At 40.4% G+C, this 14,995-nt stretch overlaps 2 protein-coding genes across 2 annotated transcripts; both read right to left on the bottom strand.

Annotated features, from left to right (window-relative positions):
* Positions 1-621: 621 nt before the first annotated feature.
* Positions 622-5,683, bottom strand: nudt12 (nudix (nucleoside diphosphate linked moiety X)-type motif 12). Its single transcript, XM_061260829.1, has 7 exons — positions 5,609-5,683; positions 3,987-4,214; positions 3,016-3,590; positions 2,741-2,908; positions 2,426-2,539; positions 2,135-2,334; positions 622-2,029 (listed from the first exon to the last, which is right to left on the bottom strand). Exons 2-7 carry the CDS (start codon positions 4,190-4,192, stop codon positions 1,919-1,921), a joined length of 1,374 nt encoding a protein of 457 aa, XP_061116813.1. The 5' UTR covers positions 4,193-4,214; positions 5,609-5,683; the 3' UTR covers positions 622-1,918.
* A 2,862-nt stretch (positions 5,684-8,545) lies between these two features.
* On the bottom strand, positions 8,546-12,358 carry LOC133140758 (nuclear factor interleukin-3-regulated protein-like). The gene is made up of 2 exons (XM_061260936.1): positions 12,125-12,358; positions 8,546-10,277 (listed from the first exon to the last, which is right to left on the bottom strand). The coding sequence occupies exon 2, from the start codon at positions 10,181-10,183 to the stop codon at positions 8,780-8,782; it is 1,404 nt and encodes a 467-aa protein (XP_061116920.1). The 5' UTR covers positions 10,184-10,277; positions 12,125-12,358; the 3' UTR covers positions 8,546-8,779.
* Between the last annotated feature and the right edge of the window lie 2,637 nt (positions 12,359-14,995).

Raw genomic sequence — 14,995 nt, 5'->3', positions numbered from 1 at the left:
TCTGAACAAACAACTCTGATCTGCATGTGCCGGTACTAATTGAATGATTGATGAGGGCGTGAAGAATGTGATCAGACAAACAAAATCAGTGCTAAAGGAATAATGAGGTGGAAAGCCAGGAAGGGTTTGTAGTTGCCGATATAGTGCATATGCAGTTATTGACATACAACCTATGCATTTACTGATATAGTCCTTATTTAGTTACTCAGCGAAGTCAGAGCTGTCCGCCATATTGCTTAGGCTAGCCATGTTAGGTTACGTGATATTTTTATGCTAACGTTACCATATTTTTATGGGAATGTCATGTGATCACCTGGATGGGTGGCTGCCCATAATCCAGTCTCTGCGTTCTGTCATTTTTCTCCAAACATACATCAAATTCTGCACAGAAATTGTTTGGTCTTCACTATTATGGAGATACCTAACAAAACTACATAAAACTGTTGTCACTAGCATAATATAAAGATTGACGTTTTACTTGAAACGTGTCGTACATGAAGGAGGTGCATAACTTCTCTGTGTTGTAAAGTAGGTTGTAAAGGGTATATCTGTGGTTTCCCTTTTCAAACTTAAAAGACAAATCCAGAATGACAAATCCTAGAATGACAAATCCAATGAGGCTAATGTTTCGGATGTTCTTTATTGAATATATAAAGAACATTTACACAAAGTTTGAGCAAACTTGGAGTAGTCAACTCCTACACCTCAATCTTTCACAAAATGACCCCAGATCAGTTTTTCTGCTTCACAAAAGCTCAATTCAGTATGATCACAGGTGCTGACTGCTATTACTGGCTTCCATGATGGCAATGATTTCATATATAGGTAGCACCTAGTCTGACGAGTCTGGATCACTGATACTTGACTCATTGGTGATTATGGGAAAAAAACGGAATAAAAATTTAATTTGATTATTCGGTCATGACTTTATTTTTTACACTCAGTTGTGTAGCCTATAAGGCAAAAAGATTAAAAAGCCTTCATGAGCACGAGGAAAAGTTCAATGACCTATATAAACCTTTATATACAGTCAGACCTGGGTGAAATATGCAATTGTTTTGGATTCAAATACTTTTCTATGCTTTACTGAGCTTGTCTAGTGTATTACACCTTATGCAATACTCCCAAAAATGCAAACCCTGCCTTCTGGTCCTCTTGGTTGGCTCGTCTTTGCTTAACAATCCTCTCAAGGATGCGATTGCCTGACCAAGTATTGAGTGCATAAATGACCATACTTTTCAGAAGGTCGACATTTCCATATTATAAATCAATTTTTTGATTGGTCTTATGTAATATTCTAATATTTTGAGATACTGGATTTTTTTTTTCATGAGCTGTATGCTGTAATCATCAAGATTAAAATGAAAAAATATTTCACTTTATGTGTAATTAATCTAGAATATATGACTCACATTTGGAATTAAATTACAGAAGAAAATGAACTCTTCCACGATATTCACATTTTTTGAGATGCACCTGTATTTGAATCAAAACTTTATATTTGTATTATGTATTTGGCCGAGGTCTGTATACAGTACATACTAAGTGAATACAGCTTTGCAGCTAATTAACTGTTCAGAGCAGAATTCAGCATTCGTTTTTGTTTAACTCAATTCTAGAAAGAGTTAGCACTAGCCAAAGAAAATCATTTTAAATCAATCAAAAACTGTTATTTCCCCACAAACATGATGATTTAAATGAATTATCCCGTCCCTGATAAATCACTTTGAAGTTTAAGCTACAGCATAAACAATAAAGTACAGTCAATGCAGCAGTTGTCAATTTCCTACTGCAATCAGAAAAAAATTTATTGAAATAGGCCTACTCAATATTTTATTTTGGCTCATAAGACTTCTCTGACTTCTGCTAAAAGTAATCAGTGCCACATGTACCCACCACTGGTGAACACTGTTGGAGCTTACAGGTTAGCATTAACACCAATCCAGTACTTTATCAGCTGATGAGCAATGGCCTGCCTCGGTGGTATGGTGAAAACCGGTTGGCTATTCTTCGTGAAGACGTCTATCACCTACAAACCAAAATTTAGATTTTTTTGCCACGCAATGCAGCATTTCAACTGAAATGAATTTGTTATACTTTGTAGAAAAAGAGGATTAAGTTTGGTATTCTGTACCTGTTGCCGTGTGAACCAACGAGCCTCTTCAATTTCGTCTTCGTCTACTTTTATGTGTGTGGACACGGCGACAGCCAGGCATCCGATCATTAGGGAGGACGGCATGGGCCAAGGTTGACTGGACACGTACTGGACAGGACCGACTTTGACCCCGCTTTCCTCCTCCACCTCTCGCCTGACTGCATCCTCCATCGATTCGCCTGTCTCAAGAGAGGAGATCCACTGAACTCTCCTGCTGCAGGACCCAGTTTTACAATTGGGTGCAAACATTACGGTCTGGGGGGCATGTACCTGCTTCAACGAATCCAGCAAGGCAGGAGAACATTCCTGCAGGGAAAGTCTTTTTCCTTCCCAGTAAGCACTGGTTTCCATCCGGGTGAATGACCAGCATTATAACTACTGGATCTGTATCAAGAATATAATAATAATAATAATAATAATAATAATACACAAACAATACTAATACTAATACTAACTACTACTACTAATAATAATAATAATACTTACTACTACTACTACTACCTATAATAATAATAAATAATAAACACACACTGACCAAGATGCCAATTAATAGACAGTACAGTGTTCAATCATGTATTCTCTCACCAACACGAGGATAACATGTATTTTGAATGCCTTGGAGACTTCTGCAGTCCTCATTTAAACAGGTTCTTTTGTATCCACCCTCGCATACTTTTGTCCTGCTCCCGCAGGTGGGGCAAAAGCTGTATCGGTCGTGCCAGGCCAGAACCGACCTTGCTTGTGCGATAACCCCTGACAGGCGAAAGAAAGCACTAGATGAATATGTGCTTCCAAAAAGGTATATTCCTTAACTTATGGATATTTTGTATAAAGTGTAGACTATCCCAAACTTTCCTCACCCGCCTCATTGGGATTTAGCCTTAAAAGCTGCGGCATCGGCGGCTTCAGGAAGACACTGTTTGGATACGAAAGCTCCAGCTCTTTGACGGGGATGCTGTCGGTGTTGAGGGCGAACCACGCCGTGAGTCCGTCCTCGCCTCCTTCCGGAGACGGAGGAACGTGCTTCACCTGCTTCTCCACCCCCAGGAAGACCAGGGTCGTCCCTGGCTGCTTCACGAGCGCCTCCACGGACTCCCACCGGAGCCGACACAGCCCAAAAGGTGCCCTGCTTTCGGACGTTTCGCCGGCCGTCGGCGTGACGAAGGGGTTGAGGTTGAAGAAGAGGATGTAGACCGAGGCTGGAGAAGACTGCTTGGCCTCCAGCCACTGGCCGTCTGTCCGTTTCTCGCTCATTCTGTTGAGGAATTCCCTGCTGAAGTAGTTCTCCTGTCCTCCTGCGCTGCCGCGGGGCAACAGATGACGGTTGCCGCCACCTTTGCCGTCAGCGAGGAGACCCGCAATATGTTTGTGTCCCCAGAATTTGGCGATGTCGTAGGAAGTATGACCAGATTTGTTCACAAGTGATTTGTCACACCTTATGGACAGAGGGAAAGAGTCATATTACATCATATAGACTGTTACATTTCGATAGTCTCCCAACAATTTAAATTCTTGTCTGTTCAGATGGATATTCCTTATTAGGTTTAGTCAAACAAAAGCGAAGTTTGAAGTAGTATTACATTACATTAATGGCATTTGGCAGACGCTCTTATCCAGTGACGTACAGTTGATTAGACTAAGCAGGAGACAATCCTCCCCTGGAGCAATGAAGGGTTAAAGGCCTTGCTGAAGGGCCCAACGGCTGTGCGGATCTTATTGTTGCTACACTGGGGAATCGAAACCACCAACCTTGCGGGTCCCAGTCATGTACCTTAACCACTACGCCACAGGCAGCCCTATAACAGTAATAGCAGTTTGGCAGTGCATTTACCCTTCGGAGAGCAGCGTGTTCACCACTTCGACGTGTCCATGTCGAGCGGCCAGCATCAGCGCGGTCCACCCGTTCTCCCCGCTTTCGTTGATGAAGGAGCCGGAGTGGCCGATCGTCGCAGAAACCGCCGCCACGTCGCCCCTGGCGGCCGCGTCGAGGAACCGCGCCAACGTTTCGTCCTTCGGACTCATTCCAACATTCGTCATCGTTCAGACTGGGATCATGTTTCTGTATGTAATTAACAGGATAAAAATTTCGGCTCTGGTCAATTCCACGGATTCAGGTGAGCTCTCATTCTACCTCAAAATAAATTACATTTATTTCTTACAAAGATAACCAATACAGTTCTATTTTACAGTCCAATAACCTAATTCTGAACTGCATCCTATTCCAAGTTTGAATAGAACTGCCCGAATTGTATTCTTTTTATATTAATTCTTAACTCATTACTCATTAATCTCACTTTTATGAACCTAAAATAATAATTCAGAAGAATATATAGCACATGAAATGAAAGCATGGTTTGAAAAGCTGACTGACGTAAAAGACTCAGTACAAGACCACTTTATTAGGTACCCCTGTACACCAGCTTGTTAATGTGTGATGTACAATCATGTGGCAATGTATAAAAGCATGCAGACATGGTCAAGAGGTTCAGTTTTTGTTCATACCAAACATCACAATGGGGAAGAAAGTAACTTTCACAGTGGAATGATTGTTGGTGCCAGACAGGGTGGTTTGAGTATCTCAGAGACTGCTGATCCCCTAGCATTTTCATTCACAACAGTCTCTATAGAGTTTACAGGGAATTGTGCAAGAAACAAAAATACATCCAATGAGCCACAGCTCTGTGGGAGAAAACAACTTTTGTAAATCAGAGGAGAATGACCAGACTGGTACAAGCTGACAGGGAGACCAAATTAACTCAACCACACGTTACAACAGTGCAGAAGAACATCTCTGAACACACAACATAAAAATAGATGGGCTACAGTAGCAGAAGACCAATATCTAATAAATACCTAATAAAGTGGTCCCTGGGTGTACGTATATCAAGAAAAGTCTGACACTCCTGAACTAAGCTTTGGATTCATTACTCTGTCCCTGCTGTCCTTGATTGCATTCTCGCCAAATACTCAAAATACTAATACTATTTGACACTGTAGATGCATCAGACCATGCAGGCATTTGCGTCCATAACATGAACCATCGCCGCTGCAGGACAATAAGACCACAACACACACACAACAACAGCGATTTACAATTCGGGGTCAACTACACTGTCATTGAGATGAGCTACACACATTTATGTAGCCTAACATTACAGCGTTAATTGAGTCCAAAGCAGTTGGTTTGTACGGTCAGGTTAGTAAGCAGTAAACTATCTAGCTAGATAATATGCACAAATCATTTCAATAATACTGGGCTCAGGAACACAATGTCAGCGAGCTGTATGCTAACAGTAACTAGCTATTTGGAGCGGCATTGAAAGGCATAGGCTTTAAGACTCGAGGTTACGGAGTTAACTTTTATTGTGTTGTTATAAAGACAGTTTAAGGTGTTAAACTTAACCAATATATTTGTCAATATAAACAAAAAAACTTGAAATGAATTTGACTAACCTCACTCACAGACCTTTCAGCAACGAAGTCCAAAGAAATCACTCATGCACATCCGACTTGTCAAACAAGCGAAAGTTTGCAAAGGATGATGGGATTTGGAGTTGTATTTGGAAGAAATAAAGATGAAAATGGCAGAAAAACATTGTTGGGCTGGGCTGTGTAAAAGTGTAAATAGTTCCTACTGAACGTGCATAGAAATGTGGGAATTTGCCGGTTTCATGATAAGTAGCTTGTCCTTTCGCTTGCTTAATTGCTATGGGATTTGCGTTCAGGTTGTTGAAGAATATATTTTGTATAATTCTCCTCCCTCCTACCAAGTAGAATGCAGTTGCAAGTTTACTTAATGAATTTGAAGCCATTTTACTTGCAAGGAAATTCAGATATCCTAAACCTGACTGGTTTCACTCAAGCTTTACAATATCACATCCAGCAATATCAACCTAAACTAAGCTAGTTATTTATTAAAGGTGCTGTTCCAAATTACTAGGCAATATAGTATTTAATTTTGCTTGTTTATTTATTTTTTTACCAAATATTTATAACTGAACAGTATATCCAATATATTGTTAAATGTGACTATATACTCAGCAAAGGGTGGGTTTACACATTGTAATTTTATTGTTTTACAATACACATCTATATATTTAGGTCTCAGATACATACACACGTTATTAGTGTGAACTCATCCCACTACAGCTAAGTCGGTATTATACACATGAAAACTTTACAGAGAATGAATTCATTAAATCATAACCCCACTTCATCATCATGTCCCATAATGCAGTCGGATTTGAATAAGTGTACCACTATGATCTCATATAATAATTTGGACAAATGCTGAGTTTCAGGAGGAAAGGGCTAAATATAGAATTTTAATGCTTTCCCTGGGTTACTGAACCATTCAATCTGTGAAAAGTGTGAATGGTTTACAATCATCCCACATTTGTAGGAGGGATTGACTGGATATTTTATGTTTTGTGAAATTATAACCATTTTGATTTACAGTTCTATCAGTAATGTAATGACTGTGATAGTAATACTCAGAGACACACAATATAAATTATATTTCTTGCCTAAATTTAGTATTGCTAGGGATTTGTTATATTAGAATTCCTTCAGACAGAAGTTCAAGTATTTTAAATAGTCACTTTAGTCTTTCTGATCTTGCCTTGTTCACTTCTGTCACCTTGGTAACAGCTGCCATCTGAATAATGAATCCATTCTCTCCACACGTACCAAGCAAGTTAAATTACTTCAGCATCTCATCGGTATTTATAGACATAGATTGAAAAAAATAAAATAAAACACTCCAAGCAAATGCTTTTTTCCAAACACATTTCAGGCAGTGTGCCAAGACCTTGACATCTCTTCACAGAAAACATTATATTAGTTTTAGTGCACTTAATGATAAATAAAGCTCTGTCATATCTGTTACTGCTTAATACTACATAAATTGCTCATGATGATTTAATTTACTGGAAGATTGTATTAATCTTCCATCTTAATGCGACTTAATGTTACTATAATAAACAGAATTTCTCCCAGGAAATACTTTGTTAGATTTAGTTGTGCAATTAAACTACCATTTACTAATTTCTAGAAGTTATTTCAGAGGAAATCATCAAAAGATTAAATTATCACATAATGTTACAAAGAAATTTAGCAGAAGTGTTAAAAAACCTGATTGAACATAGCTTTATAGAAATTGTTACATATTGACAGCTGCTTTTTTGTCTCATACTTTAACTGTTAAATTATAGTAGGCCTGTGTAGTCGTTATTCCCATTACTAGTTATTTGACATATGAGACCATTTTGTTGCATCTAACCTGCCTGATTGAAATGCGTTTATTTATTTATTAATTTAGTTGTCTTCTAATTTGTCTCTCTGTGGGTAATTCTGCAAAGCACATTTGCCATGTTTTCTTCAGGGGTCAGGAAGATTATGAATTTAAAATGGCTTTGTTAAAATTGTTCATCTCACTATTTAACCTTTTGAATCCAGAGAAAGAACACATTGAAAGAAACAGCTTGTTTTCTGTCCTAAAACCATGGTTACTGTAAATGCATTCAGCGGAGTCTATTACTGATGTATTACTGCCAACAGAGCTTCATCACTCTGGTATGAGTCAGTCATCCATCACTGTGTTGCTTCCAGTCATTACTGTGTAATACAAATTGCGGTCTCCCCAGAATTCCCTGGTGATTTTAATGAAAAATGTCTGCTTTTCAGTTTAAGATGGAAATTAATTTGTGCCAGCTGAATGAGTGCACTTCTTGAGACTTGTTAGACACTGTTTCGAGTGAATGATTGGAGCTTCTTGGTCTATATTGAGGTGAATAGACTGAAGTCAATCTGATTCCACAACCCAGTTTCAAATTAGCTACAATGTTTGTTTAACATCTTCCTGGAGAATATGAAAATAATGTTTTTTTTTCCATTACCATTTCAGTATATAAAATACATACAGTTCCAATGCTTCACTGTTCAGAAGCACTTGGAGTTGAACTTGAAGTAGAAGTTGATCACATCAACCTATGCCCTTGATGAAAGTTGCACTAATCAGAATTCATTATTCATTATAAACCATGCAACTAACATGACATTCATATTCCCTGATATTGATTTTCAAATGACACAATTTTCTTGAATTTAATGAATGATTTAGCATTGTAAAATGGTGGAACAGTGAATGAAAGACTTCATAAAGTCTTCATAAAGGAGGACATAGGGAGGCCACAAAATAACTTCTTCCTGAGGGAACAGTGGCAAATAATCCTTTTTCTCCTATATTGCTTTGGCTGCCCTCTACTACTTATGCTTTTCTTGCTAATAAGACCCCTTTAAATTTGAACTCAGTTGTGTGAAAGATTGTCGTACTATTGTGGGAAGGAGATCATATTTAGACACAGTCATTAGAATAAATAAGACAACAATTATCTTGTTTCAAGTGTTCATCGGCATACATTTATTTTAAACAAAATCTGCAGAATTCTGTCAAAAATGAGAGTATGTAAACATTTCAACTTCACTGACATTTGACTGCTAGACTGTGGATGAGAGTAATCAAATCACAATTTAAACAATATCATATTGACAAAACGTAATCCGTACAGTGCAATGACAAAGACAGCCGCAGTGGAAACCAGGTCTTGTATAAACACAGGGAACTCATTCTGCATAACAGCCTTTTGACAGCAAGGCATGTTCAGAAGTGCTTCGACCCAATTCTACAGCAGACACTTGCTGGCTTGTAACAAGTCTCTTCAGTGACGCAACTTCTGCCGAATGCTCAGAAATGCCTCGTTTCAGATACACATTCTCCGACTCAGTGAGAGCGCTTTCTTTCAGGTCAACAACACATTTGTCTGCCAGGTGGCCCGCTGGGCTGGGGCATAGCCTGTTCTTGTAGCCACTCCGTGATACCCCCAGGCGGCCTGCATGCCAGTGCTCAGGCAGATGAGTCCAGTCCTGAAGATCAGCTACCTGGAGGGACAGTGGGTTTAGGGAGGAGTGCATCAACTCGGACTCCACGCGTTGCGCCGCTTGGCAGCAGCCTTTTACGGTCGCGTCGACACGAGGCGCTGGATTCCCTTGCGCATCGTAGTCGGGATCGATGGCCTCCATTTTGATCTGGACAGGCTTGGCTTTGATCCGGAGTTTGTGAGGCAGGGCGGAGGAGCTCACGTCCGGGACCTTGGCAGCGGAAGTAATGACACTCTTGGGGTCCATGGGAGAGGGAATGGGACCTTTCGGCACCCGCTGCTCGTCTTCCCAGTCTGACGACTTGCTCGTGGCTCCTTCGTCCCCGTCCAGGGCTCTAGGGGAATTGCTGGATGACCTTGTCACCGGCAAAGGAGGAGAGGGCTCAGAGGAGTTGCCTGAGAAAGGGTTGGCTATACAGTTTGGGTAGAGTTCACACGGACTGTTTCCCGCCCTCGACTCCCTTGGGTAGCACGCAGCCTCAATCAGCTCTTGTTTGATCACTTCTCTGGGTCTGGGCATGTTGCCCTGGGTCATTGCTGTTCTCTCAGACGAATCGGAGAGGGTGCCCTGCGGAGAGTGCTTGATAACGGAGATGCAGCTTCGCCCCGAACGAGCAGGATCAGGTTCCCCAAAGAGAGAGGCGTGCTTGGCACTGGTTGAAGCGAGGTCTTGGTAAAACGCCGCAGAAGTGCCAGAAATCGTCTGCTCCTCCTGGGCATAGGCAGAGGAGCCGACCAAACCAAATCTCAGCTTTAAGGAGAGCAACTCCTCCCTGAGGCTGGCGTTCTCCTCCCCCAGAGCGATCATCTTATTCTCCAGGACCATGTCATTGATTCGCCGCTTCTCCCTTGACCTCTTGGCTGCCTCGTTGTTTTTCCGTCTTCTTGCCCAGTACAGTTCATCTTTATTTCTGTCCGGAATGAATTCCCTTTTCCGGCGAGAGGAGGAATTTTTGCCATTGAAGGCCGCATTGGATAGTTTTTGGCTAATCGCCTCCATGTCAGGTCTTTGTGAAGCTCCTGCTAGAACTAGGATGCCCTCCCCATTGCATGGGCTATCAGAACATGGTTCCATCTTGATTGATTGCATTTTTTTAATGAAATCAGTTTAAATTAACTTCACAAGTAATTCGTATGAAGATGTCACTTTTTTTTCCCCCATGAAAACTTCTATCTTCAAAAACCTGGAGATAAAAAAGGAGTTTTGTTAGAACAGTAGTGAGCAAAGGTCCTGCTCCTTAACAGGAACCTGATTCATACCGTTTGGCATGCGCGGCTTCATGACTCATGTACTTCAAAAGGTAATACTGTAGGGTTCTGCCAAGAGCACACAAATTCTTCATATTGCATAACATAATGCTAATTATACGATAACCGCTGTTACCTGTCACCATATTGCAGTCTTGGCTCTGTTATACTCAAAACTTCGCAAGTATCACCATAACTGAAGCTCAGTTCAATTATGAACAGATCTGTCATGTACATTAAATACTTTCAATCAAAATACAAGTTAAACAATTAATAGGACCACTTAAATAAAGTACAAAATGATTTCAGAAGCGAGGAAGAAAGGGAACTAAACGAGAATAGGTGTGGCAATTCCAGATGGTCAATGTTGGCAGATTATATTAACTGCTGGGTTGGCCTATATTTGTTGCTGGCCCTTGCGACATCGGAGACAGTAGGTAGCTAGCTACAGTAGGCTACGTGTCTCGGGCCTCATCCCTGCTCCAGGACAGAAAAACCTCTAAAAACCTCAAAACCTCGACCTACTCGAGCTATCAATGGAACAAAGGAATTCCGCCAGCCATCAACGCACGTGGCTGAACTGAACCAAAAAAACAAACATGCCCCCACTAGAATGTCGATAGAAGCGCACACAGCTAACAAGACTAAAGTCAGGACTTGCTTTTCTTTAAACAGACTCGAATGTCAACGGGTTAGATGTAGGCTACAGGACATAACCTGAAATGTGGAAACCGGTCTTGGCTACTGATCCAATGTTTACGATATAACATGTTTTTTCTGTTTTTTATTTGCGTGGATGGGTTGCAGTTATCACCCTTTGGAAAGGCAGTTCAACCTTCACCTGAATTAAACATAGCCTAATTTCCGCGACTTAATTTGACAGAGATTCTGTTTCACTGTTAGGCTGTTTTACCCAGTTACAAAATAACGCATAACACCGAGACGCATTACAGGCGGAATTATAAAACTTCCCTTTTCCTCCAATCAGACTGCTACCCTTTCATAATTTCGTAACAGTAATGTTAGGCTACACATTAGACATTTTCTAAAATCAGTTAAGAGTTCAGAGGACAGTCATTTTGATTCCACGGGGTGCAGATGTGCGTGCATTGTGTCATTGCAGACACGCTGGAGTTGAGATTCGCACGGCTGCATTAAACAATGCTATGAATACCCCGGATTCCAGAGCTTTACGTCGGGATTAACTCAACATTATAAAGCGACCTACCGCTGAACGTTAGCAAAGTCATTCTCTGTTGTGTAACGTGATGTCGTTCTAGCCTAAATAAAAAAATAACCAATCCTATTATTATCTAGTGTCCTGACAGCATTTTTTTCTGTTATTACGCATTAAAACTTAAAGTTTGGACGTGTTTTGCTATTAAAGACAAGCCAACAAGCCAATTTCATAACTGAAATTGCATCATCACACCACGGGCTGATCTCAGTATTACATCACCGAAAATTAGGTTATGACTTCAGAATTTCTGATCTTTCAAGTCTACAGGTTATAAGCAGGCCCTCGCACATGATCAATTGTCTGGATAACTAGTAGCGATATTTGTAACAGGACAATGAGTTACAATGTCTGTATGAACAGAAACGCTCTGTCACATTGTAATCGTCACACTATCACCATAGGCTGTACTGTAGGCTTATGAAAGCGCACCCCTGACGTGTAAAAGCGATTCCAGGCAGTTTTCATTGTTCTGCATTATGAGTCAATCATTGGTTTTCAATGAATCCGCCAACATTAAAAAAAGATACTCTCAGAACCACTCACCTAGTTAAGTTACCCTTTCTTACTTTTCATAAACGCCGCCCCATGGTGAAGTTCTGGCTGTCCATATCAGTATGCATTTATTCAATCAAACATTATCTTGACCGAAATCTCAACGTTTTGTTTGTAGTTGCATAACGTGAAATCCAGTTGCAGTGAGTTAATCGATCCGCGCTTGACTGCTCGTCTTTTCGTCTTGGACGGTGATTCACAGATCTGTGTTAGTAGGTCATTGAAGCAATGTATTGGCAGGACTCTATCAATGGCAGTTAAAATAGCCAATAGAAATTCTGATTTTTTTTAGATCACAACCAATGACGGAGAGGCTCCTACAATGACACGTCAGACGCAGAACTAACGTCTACTGAATGAGCACATGATCTACTTCATAGAAGCCGTTTCACTTCAGGGCGGGGTTGGCAGTATGATTCATATTTTGTTTGAGGTAAAATGGCTTTTGAGCGTACATAAATGTCACCGTCACCGAGATTAAACAAAAATAACTTGTACATAATTGCACTGCAAAAAGGATCAGGACCCGATACTTGTATAAAGCTGATGGTTACAGGTATGCAAAATCACAATCGCATTGGAGGCTTACTTAAATGTCTACAAATAGTTTATATTTCTGGTCAGTGATTCCTGTAAAATGGCCTGCGTTAAAATGAATATTACTACCATTATTTCATTCTGAAAATACGAATTGAGGAAAAGGAAAACTGGCTGAAAAAGTATTACAGTGAGGAAGTGAAGCAGTTCAGTTCAATTCACATCAAAAGCTCACTGTGAGAGGGAAATTGTCTTTAACTTGTTGATTGCGAAAAACAAACAGACAAAAAAAAAAACCACGCAGACAATATATGGGCTCCAGAATTATATATATATCGATAAATACATACAAAAATACTGGAAACTATTGGCATGAGCCTTATTTTCCAGCATGTGTAAAGAAGGGTGCTTAATTATTGATTCAATGGAATAAACATTACATTACATTACATTATTGGCATTTGGCAGATGCTCTTATCCAGAGCGACATACAGTTGATTAGACTAAGCAGGAGACAATCCTCCCCTGGAGCAATGCAGGGTTAGGGGCCTTGCTCAAGGGCCCAACGGCTGTGCGGATCTTATTGTGGCTACACAGGGATTAGAACCACCGACCTTGCGTGTCCCAATCATTTGCCTTAACCATTACGCTACAGGCCGCCCCAAAGTCTTACTTTCACCCCGCAAAAAAAAATCACCATTTGGCCTGAGCCCACTGTAGCCTCAGTTTCTTGTTCTTAGCTGACATGAGTGGAAGCTGGTGTTGTCTTCTGCTGCTGTAGCCCATCCCCTTCAAGGTTTAACATGTTGTCTGTTCAGAGATGCTGTTTTGCATACTACTGTGGTGACGTGTGCTTATTTGAGTGACTGTCACCTTCCTTTCAGCTTGAATGACACTGGCCATTCTACTCTGACCTCTCTCGTTGCATTTGGTTTCTGATTTCTGGAGTTATCCTTGTTCATGTTATCCTCGTGCCTTTGTGGAGTTCCTCAAGAAATATATATATTTTTTATCAGTTCAAATTGAATCCAAACATAATAGGAGGGTTAATGCAGATATGATAAAATCTCTCTAAAATAATGTAAGCAAATATAATGAATGCTTGGGTGCTATGAATGTAAACATAGTACTTTTATTCTTACAATGGAATGCAAGAAATGGGAAAAAGCTTTGCCTTTATTAATTTTATTCAGTTGCCTGCCTTAAGCGTGTGCTAGAATATACACATTTGGCCACAGGGTGGTGCTCTTGCTGCTCTCAAATTCTTAAGGTCATCCACTTCATGGAATGGACTTCATAGGTGTGATTTTCACAGTTCATTTTTTTTATTTTCAAATCATATATGGATGCATCAGGACTAGTATGCAAAACCACTTTCACGATTTATCATATAGTCGGTTAAATAAAACAAGCTATACATTGCTATACATGAGAAAAATAGATACTGTGTACAATAGGCTAAATTATGAGAATCAAAATGAATTTGGCTGCAACCTCGTCTTTCGCTGCTGACTTCCTGTCTGGACACAGAACCCCTCCCTGGCCAAACAACAGGGGATGCATCTCCTGGCATGATGTATCCAACCCTTGAACAGGAATATCACGTCTCCTCCACTGCCTGTAGAAGGGGCACTGCCACGCAGAGAAAAAGTCTTCAAGGAAATGCTTCAGCCTATGCAGCTCAAATTGGGCTGCCCTCTCTGCACAGCCTTCCTCATGGTCAAGCCATGGTCCACCACACGGTCAACCACATGGTTAACCAATGTAGCCTGGATTTCACTGGAAATGTTTGCTCTTCTTGCTCTGGCTCACTCTCCTCCTCCTCCTCCTCCTCCTCCTCCTCTTCCACATCTTACTCTCACTCAAACTCTGCCTTTCACTGCAGCAGTGTCATCCATTTTTCACCAATAAACGCACGCACTACACTTGGGGCCCTTTTATTCAAGCATAAGTTATGATTTCTAATTGAAAATGTATGCTACTAGTGTTTAAACTGGTTGTGTTTAGGAGGCAATGTGTGTAATTTGTGTCTAGAGTTTTGAATAGTAGTCCTTTCCATGTGAATACAATAAATTACATTCATGAGAATTGTGCCAAAAGTAGAAAATTGTATGTAAAGTTTGGTACATGAGTGGAAGGTTTTAGTCATTGTGTTTCAAGTCCCTGTGTTATTGTGTAAACATTAGAAAAAAGTTAATAGTAGTTAAGTAGTTAATAGAAAGGTATGGACAGGATTATTATGCTTACTGAAAATGGGAAATTGACAGTGTGAAACAATATTGAGAAACAAAGACACAAAGCGATATTACACAGGAACACACAGGC

Source organism: Conger conger, chromosome 11 (genome assembly GCF_963514075.1).
Source record: "Conger conger chromosome 11, fConCon1.1, whole genome shotgun sequence".
Taxonomy (NCBI): Eukaryota; Metazoa; Chordata; class Actinopteri; order Anguilliformes; family Congridae; genus Conger; species Conger conger.
This window is presented reverse-complemented; position numbering and strand designations above follow the sequence as displayed.

Excerpts from the sequence above, each read along its gene's own strand:
- nudt12 (XM_061260829.1), bottom strand. The coding sequence starts at position 4,192 with ATGACGAATGTTGGAATGAGTCCGAAGGACGAAACGTTGGCGCGGTTC. Across the intron at positions 2,335-2,425 it reads TGCTGGATTCGTTGAAGCAG|GCGAATCGATGGAGGATGCA; the intron begins GTACATGCCCCC and ends CTCTTGAGACAG. Across the intron at positions 2,030-2,134 it reads GTTGGTTCACACGGCAACAG|GTGATAGACGTCTTCACGAA; the intron begins GTACAGAATACC and ends TTTGGTTTGTAG.
- LOC133140758 (XM_061260936.1), bottom strand. The coding sequence starts at position 10,183 with ATGCAATCAATCAAGATGGAACCATGTTCTGATAGCCCATGCAATGGG.